This window comes from Euleptes europaea, chromosome 13 (genome assembly GCF_029931775.1).
Source record: "Euleptes europaea isolate rEulEur1 chromosome 13, rEulEur1.hap1, whole genome shotgun sequence".
Taxonomy (NCBI): Eukaryota; Metazoa; Chordata; class Lepidosauria; order Squamata; family Sphaerodactylidae; genus Euleptes; species Euleptes europaea.
The window spans coordinates 30,185,354-30,193,135 of record NC_079324.1 but is presented as its reverse complement, the minus strand read 5'-3'; the positions used below and the strand labels follow the sequence as shown (position 1 = coordinate 30,193,135).

At 48.9% G+C, this 7,782-nt stretch overlaps 1 protein-coding gene across 1 annotated transcript in view; it reads right to left on the bottom strand.

The window, feature by feature from the left end:
- Positions 1 to 878: 878 nt before the first annotated feature.
- TBC1D8B (TBC1 domain family member 8B) overlaps positions 879 to 7,782 on the bottom strand; it is a 37,034-nt gene continuing 30,130 nt past the window's right edge. Inside the window, exons 16-21 of the mRNA XM_056859226.1 lie at positions 7,014 to 7,254; positions 6,253 to 6,318; positions 5,270 to 5,353; positions 3,770 to 3,826; positions 2,466 to 2,563; positions 879 to 1,342 (exon numbers count right to left, since the gene is read on the bottom strand). Coding sequence (XP_056715204.1) covers positions 926 to 1,342; positions 2,466 to 2,563; positions 3,770 to 3,826; positions 5,270 to 5,353; positions 6,253 to 6,318; positions 7,014 to 7,254 — 963 coding nt within the window. The 3' untranslated portion in view covers positions 879 to 925. The remainder of the gene's footprint in view (positions 1,343 to 2,465; positions 2,564 to 3,769; positions 3,827 to 5,269; positions 5,354 to 6,252; positions 6,319 to 7,013; positions 7,255 to 7,782) is intronic.

The following is a 7,782-nucleotide window of genomic DNA, read 5'->3' as shown; positions in this document are numbered from 1 at the left end:
ATCTGTACAGAAAAGGACTGGGGTAGCATGAAAGTCAGGGCCAGATAACGATCATGCAGCAAGGGACCGCTTCCTTCTGTTCTTTCATCCATTCTTTACCCTGAGTGGTTTGAGAGGTCATGGCTGTCAAAGTAGCCACAATGGCACCTTGGGCTACCCAAAGAGGGTAAGCAAGAAAAAATTGCTCAGATAAGACACGGGCCAAATTGCAACAAACAAACAAACCCCCACCCCAACCCTTAACTGCCCCCTTCCTGCAATTCCATAGAATGCTCCAGGGCCAGAAGTAATGCGACGGGAAGAGGGAGACATTACCAGAGTTCCAAGCCTGAATCTGCAACCTTCCTACACCCATCTCAAATAGACTCAATTTTTAAAAAGAACAAATAACTCAGCCCCGTATCATAGAAACAACCAACTTTTTTCTGCAACAGCCAAGTTTACCACAACCATGTAAGCTCTCTCTCCAAAAATTTCAAACAAACCTACGTTCAAAGTTTAAGAAGTGAGTCTCTGGAAAAAGCACCCAGCCTTAAAACAGAATGACTGGGTGTCTGCACACTTTTAAGGGAATGTGGCGGACTTTACATTCGACAGAGTGGCTTGGGAACATACTGCAACAGCGCCCTCTAGGGGCCTTCTTCCAAGGCAACATACATCCTTAACGTGGCGCCTGTCTCCAGGGTGTTTGAATATGCAATAATCAGGTGCAACTGTGCTTCAAGCTATATTTACTTACTATATTTGCAAAAAAGAAAGACACAAAACACCCTAGGCACAGGTGGGATCAAGCTAAATCCTCAACCCCTAAGCTCCCAACAAACTCAATACAACCGTGCTCACAAATGGCCCACAGCCCTGAGGGCCCATTCCCCCGCCCCGTACTAAGCAAAACGGGAGACAGAAACCTAAGTCGCATTAAGTGCTATACCCGAACTCTCACTTTTAACTGAGTGGCTTTTGCGTTTTCTAACACGGCTCTGACATCGACCGGTTTCTCAAAAAATCTCACGAGAGCAGGTTCGTTGAGTAAAGAGGCCAGGATCTGCTCGAAAGCAAACGACCACTCGCCGTCTCCTCTGCTGGGGATCTGGGGTCCTGGGCGACCAGTCTGTTGGGGCGGCCTCGTCTCCTGGAGCTCGCTGCTGTTTTCTGTGCTGATGCCGGCCACGGAAGGGGCAGCGCTTTTGGGTGGCCCCGTGGGGCCATGGAGCTTCCTGCCAACCTCCTCCATCTTCAGCAAGAGACTGGTCACGATGGCGATAGCACGGTAGAGCAGCTCCTCTTCCGGGTCCCCATGGAACAAGTTATACAGAGTCTTTGAAAACTGAATGAACTGGGACTGGGGCAGGGGGAGAACAGAAAGGATACTCGCAATAATTCATAAGAATTGGACATAATTCAGAGAGAGCCTGGATCAGAGCTGTTATTTTTCGAACAAACTGTTGTGTACACATTGAACACATGAAGCTCCCTTATACTGAATCAGACACTTGGTCCATCAAAGTCAGTATTGTCTACTCAGATTAGCAGCGGCTCTCCAATGTCTCAGGCAGGGGTCTTTAACATCACCTACCTGCCTAGTCCCTTGAACTGGAGATGCCGAAATTGAACCTGGGACCTTCCGCATGCCAAGCAGATGCTCTACCACTGAGCCATGGCCCCTCCCCACAGTCAATTGGATGCAGCTGCATTTAGACCTCGAATGAGCAAACTCTTCATGACGAGCAGGCACCTGGTTTCTCGCTGGGAGAGCTCACACTCTCCCTCCCGCTCCCCGTTACATTTTCTTCCCATTCAAGACCTCCAACTTTTGGGAGTCCTCCAGTTTGTCATGATGTCTGAATGCAGGTCCTTCAACAAACTGGAGTTAGTTTCTGTGGTGTATGGAACAGTTCTGTAAACAGTGCAGCGTACCATTAAGAGATATTTTCGGTTTCTCTGCTCTGGCTGAGTAGTTCTAGCTTAGTGGCTGCAGTTAGCAGCATGCTGCAGGCCTGGTTGTTTGTAAGGGGCTGTCGATCACTAGTTACACTTGCTACCTCATCTTGAGGTCTCCGATAAAAGTTAGTTGAGACCTCATGCTGTCATTTGTGCGGAGTTTCTTTCCCAGCAAACTGGGGTTCTGCATCCTGATTAAGCAGTGGTATAGAATCCTGGGTACTGGGAAAGAAACAAACCCCAGTTTGTCAGGTTAGACTGAGGTCTCCCCAAAAGTAGGAAATCTTCAACTGCACTCCATGATGGGGGGGGGGAGGAGGAGGAAGGGATGCAGGAGCTCCCAACAAACCAGGTTCAGGCTCATCACTCCACCAGTTTGTATGTGATGTCTCAGAGCTGGCATCAAATCTCACCATCACTTGTCGCATTAAGAACCCCAAAGCATATACAGGATCTCTGATCCTCCCACTAGCCCCCCTCCCCAACTGAGTAACACCACAAGTTGTAGTGCAGAAAGATTTTACCTGATCCATTCGTGGCAAATCCTTAATATTTTCTTCCTTCTTAAGCAGTTCATCTTGCCATTGCTTCAAATAGGCCTGGATGTCAAGTTTCCCTTTCCCTGTTTGGAAAGGGGAATGAGCCAGTTTCAGAGCAAATGCTGATCTGAGGCTTCAAAGCAGAAACACCCCCTCATAGAATCATACAGTTGGAAGGGACCACCAGGGCCATCTAGTCCAACCCCCTGCCCAATACAGGAATTTCACAACAACCTCCCCCACATACACACCCAGTGACCCCTACTCCATGCCCAGAAGTTGGCCAAGATGCCCTCCCTCTCATAAACTGCCTAAGGTCATAGAATCAGCATTGCTGACAGATGGCCATCTAGTCTCTGCTTAAAAACCTCCAGGGAAGGAGCCCTTACCACCTCCCAAGGAAGCCTGTTCCACTGAGGAACCGCTCTAACTGTCAGAAATTTCTTCCTAATGTCTAGATGGAAACTCTTTTGATTTAATTTCAACCCGTTGGTTCTTGTCCGACCTTCTGGGGCAACAGAAAACAAATGGGCACCCTCCTCTATATGACAGCCCTTCAAGTACTTGATGTCATGTCCCCCTCTCAGTCTTCTCCTCTTCAGGCTAAACAGGCTTTTGCAAAGATGCGCCTGCCTGGCTTGTGTGTTCTGCTCCCTGAATGGCGAAAACAGAAATCAAGCTACGGCAAAGGGATCGGGTGAGCCCAACGCCACCCAGGTCAGATGCTGCCACGCAAATAAGCCGTAAAGGCTTTCAGCACAGAATGACGGACTGGCTTTTGCAGTAGAAGTCCTCTGGATGCAAGGGCACATCCGAGTGCAAGGAGAGGCCCAGGAGTGAAACGCAACCAACACTTTAATAAGAATTCAGAACTGGGTTTGGACTGGGGGTTGCATGTGTTACTGTGGGGGGGGGGCATGCCCGGTAACTCCTTGCATTGAAGAAGATCTACACATTCAGAAAAAGACGGGCACGGTACAGTTCCTAGTGGTCTGTGTCTCTTCAGAAGTGACTGAGGGACCGCCCGCCTGAACGCCTTCCTGTGCAAAAAACATCTTCGCAACAGGAAAAATTAGCAGTCACCAGGGATTAAATCTGGGACCTTCTCCTTGCAAAGGCCAATCTTGGCTCATCTCAGGCAGAGAAAGATCTTTCCCGGGACCTGAGACGTCAGAACCGAATCTGGGACCTCCTGCATGAAACGTGTGCGCTCTGCCCTACTCCTTAAGGTCTCTCCCCAATCCATCAGGGCACGTGCTCAGTGTGCGCTCTAATCCTGAATCCGCTACCTTTGTCTGGGCTCCTTTTCGAAGCGCCTTCATCCTCGCTGTCCCCAGGTGAGGAAACTGAGGTGGAAAAGGAAGAAAAGAAATCACCACTCTGCAATTCTGACAGCATCTTTCACAAGAAACCAAAGCGACGGAATGCTTCTGTCTTCCATCCCAGCCTTAATGCATGGAGGCCGTCAGTCAGCCCCGTCTGCTTAACAACAAAAGTCCCCACTGCACAAAAAAAGTCAGATGTCCAGTAAGTGAAGCACCAGTGCCATCACGTTCCAAGAGTCCCCGATCCCCCTAACACAGCCTGTTCTGTTTGTTGTCATTCACACAGGTGACTTTTCAAAGGTATGGGATGTGCAGTCAAAACTTCAGATATCCCCCACTTCTGAAAGGCTGGCTAATAATTGTAAAATTACATTGTAAATTGTCTAGAATCTACCAAGCTAGATAGAAGTTGCTGCATTTAAAAAAAACCCACAGTTCATTACTAGTTTGGGATGATATTTGTAAAAACAGAGGATCCCGTTCCCAAACCCCACTGTGGTGTAGTGGTTAAGAGTGGTGGTTTGGAGTGGTGGACTCTGATCTGGAGAACTGGGTTTGATTCCCCACTTCTCCACATGAGCGGCGGAGGCAAATCTGGTGAACTGGGTTGGTTTCCCCACTCCTACACGAAGCCAGTTGGGTGACCTTGGGCTAGTCACAGTTCTCTCCGATCTCTCTCAGCCCCACCCTACCTCACAGGGCGTTTGTTGTGGGGAGGGGAAGGGAAGGTGACTGTAAGCTGGTTTGATTCTCCTTAAAAGGTAGAGAAAGTCGGCATATAAAAACCAACTCTTCTTCTTCCTTTCTACCCACCTGTCCTTTCCATTGCCTTCTTAACACCCTGCCTGCCCTTACTTCAGGGAGGATCACAAAAGTGAGGGAAGTAAACTGTGAACAATTTTATTTGATTTGCTTCCTTTTAAACAGCTGCTGTGAGACCATTTGCAGGTGCACCAGACAAGTGAGCCAACCTGAGCAATGCTTGACTGTTTTTCATCTGCTCCTCCAACAACCTGCCTTGAGCTACTTCGGCTCTTGACATCTTTGGAGTGGAAGCCTCTGGCTCTCTCCACCACGTTTTTATCCTACGTTTCCTCCATCCGTTTTGCCCTCACTGCAACTGTGTGTGGCAGGTTGGACAGAGAAAGTGTGAGTGGCCCAAGATCACTCATCGAGATCCCGGATCGATCAGGAGATTCTAACCCAGGTCTCCAGTCCCTTCCTTGTCCTAGTCCAACAAAAGCTAACAGCCGCCCAAAGCCGGCTCTCCTAACCGCTTGTGCATTCTGTCCACAGCAAGAACGGGCAAGCGCCTGTCTTCCTTTGCCTCTCAGCAGACAGGACCCAAACGTAGTGATTGGCCTTGCCTCTGGAGATGGAGGAAGAGATTATTTTCTGTCACCTGCTATTCTCCTAGCCAAAACATGGAAGACTTCTGCAAGCACAGCCTACTGAACAGCTTACCATTCAATAGACTGAAGTGGATCAACTCTTCTTTTGAGAGCTGAGAACCTTTGGAAGGGCTGAGGGACTCCACTTCAGTGAAAGCTGCAAAAATAAAACACAGAGGTTGATAGCAACAGAACCAGAGCAATTATTATCATCCAACACTAAACAAGCCAACAACGACAATGCAAAACTATTTTTAAGTAGGACCATACAAACAGTTACATAACAGCAAGCGCACAAGTCCTGGCACTCCCTGCCCCCGGCCCAAATTTTCTTCTCACAACAATCCTATGGGGCAAGTTAATTTGTTCATCAAAATTTATGTCTTGACTTGTTTTTTCAGGATCCTCAAGATGGCCAACAACAGCAGATTAGAGGAAGAAGAAGAGTTGGTATTTATAGGCCAACTTTCTGTACCATTTAAGAATCGAACCAGCTTACAATCACCTTCCCTTCCCCTCCCCACAACAGACAGCCTGTGAGGTAGGTGGGGCTGAGAGAGTTCAGAGAGAACTGTGACTAGCCCAAGGTCACCCAGTAGGCCGCATGTGGAGGAGTGGGGAATCAAACCCGGTTCTCCAGATCAGACTCCACCACTCCAAACCACTTAACCGCTCTTAACCGCTACACCACGCTGGCGGTTAAGAAAAATTGAAAAGTTACCAATGAAAATGTAAGCAACAAGCAGGAAAAAACCCTCAGCTAAAAACCTCGTAGGGCTAGAAGGAAGCCCCAGTGACAAAGACAGAAACAGCTGAACCACTCCAGTCAACAAAGGCTCTCTGGAGAGAACAGCACCTTTATTTGGAGCCACAACACTTTTCTGGGCATCTGGTTTTCTACGAGCAGCCATTAACAGATCACTCCCCACCCCACAAAGTGTCCATTTAGATTAATACGGCAGAAAAACGCACAAGGGCAACTTAAGCTTTCCATGATCCACCCATTTCAGAAAGGCAGGAGGACACCCCGATATAGGACACCCAAAGCCGACTCACCGGGAGGTATGTGAAGCTTGAAGAGCAGCTTGAGCTTGTGGGTAAAACTTCCGTAATACATGGTATCTAATTGGATGGAGCAGGGGAGAAGAACAAGCGCAAGGAGGGTTATTCAAGGTGTTCTTGATGCTTTGGGAGCATGCAAGCAGTCAACTTTGTACCCAAACACCACTAACTGCAAAAGTATAAGGAGCAAAATGTGCTTGACCTAGACCAGAAGTTCCCAAACTGTGCTGCGCGGAGCAATTGGTGCTCCGCGAAACATCTCCTAGTGCTCCACGAAGAGACTGGAAAGAAAAATACTGCTGTCATTGGGTTTAGTATGTAGGTGCCAGGTGAAAATTAGTGCTCTGTGACGAATTTCTCTCCTGAAAATTGCTCCATGACTCAAACGGTTTGGAAAACTCTGGCCTAGACTAAGGTGAATAATAGTATCGGGACTTAGATGCGTCTAGTACCTGTGACCTGAGGGATGTGAGACGGGAACTAAGCCCATGTGCCTCCAGCGAGTGGAGGGAGCAGGAAGCTAGTCTATACAGAAGCCCCTCAACAGTGACTGGCCAGAGCAGGTCATGTGGTACCAGCTAATTGCTATAATATACTTCAAGAGTGAGGTTTGGGCACTGCTCTGAAGAACAAGAAATCTCGATAGGCTGCTCCCTTCCTAGACACCCATCCCTCATCAACAGGAGCCGGGTTTGGTAATCAACCGAGGGGGGAACGGAGACCAGGAAGGGCGGCCCCCCTCCCTCAGTGCTTACCGAGAATGCAGGCAAACTCTTTAAAGTTGATAAGGCCGTCTAAATTTTCGTCCAGCAGCCGGAAGGTCCACAGGGCAAGGGAGTCCTTGTTTGCGCAATGGGCCCAGGGGCTCAGGAGATGATGGAGGAGGCGGAACTGTTGGCAGTCGATGCGGTACTGGTCCAGGTAGGGCAGGCTGGGGTCGTGGTGCTTCAGGGCTGGGCTGTTCGCGCTCCAGTAGCAAGAGAGAAAGTGCTCCTTCTGCAAAACATAAGCGAAGCCTTAGGACCTTTCCCATCCCCCCCCCAATGGAGAGGGGCCTGGCAGAAAAAGAGAGAACAACCATCCTGGGAGAGACGACTGGCATTGTTAGGTAAAGGTAGTCCCCTGTGCAACTTTACCAGGTTGTTAGAACATAAGAACATAAGAAAGGCCCTCCTGGATCAGACCAAGGCCCATCAAGTCCAGCAGTCTGTTCACACAGTGGCCAACCAGGTGCCACTAGGAAGCCACAAACAAGACGACTGCAGCAGCACCATCCTGCCTGTGTTCCACCACACCCAAAATAATAGGCATGCTCCTCTGATACTAGAGAGAATAACTATGCAGCATGACTAGTATCCATTCTAACTAATAACCATGAATACCCCTTTCCTCCATGAATATGTCCACTCCCCTCTTAAAGCCCTCCAAGCTGGCAGCCTGCCTAGTAAACGTTGCCTAGTTAAGGTAAAGGTAGACCCCTGTGCAAGCACTGGGTCATTACTGACCCATGGGGTGAAGTCACAT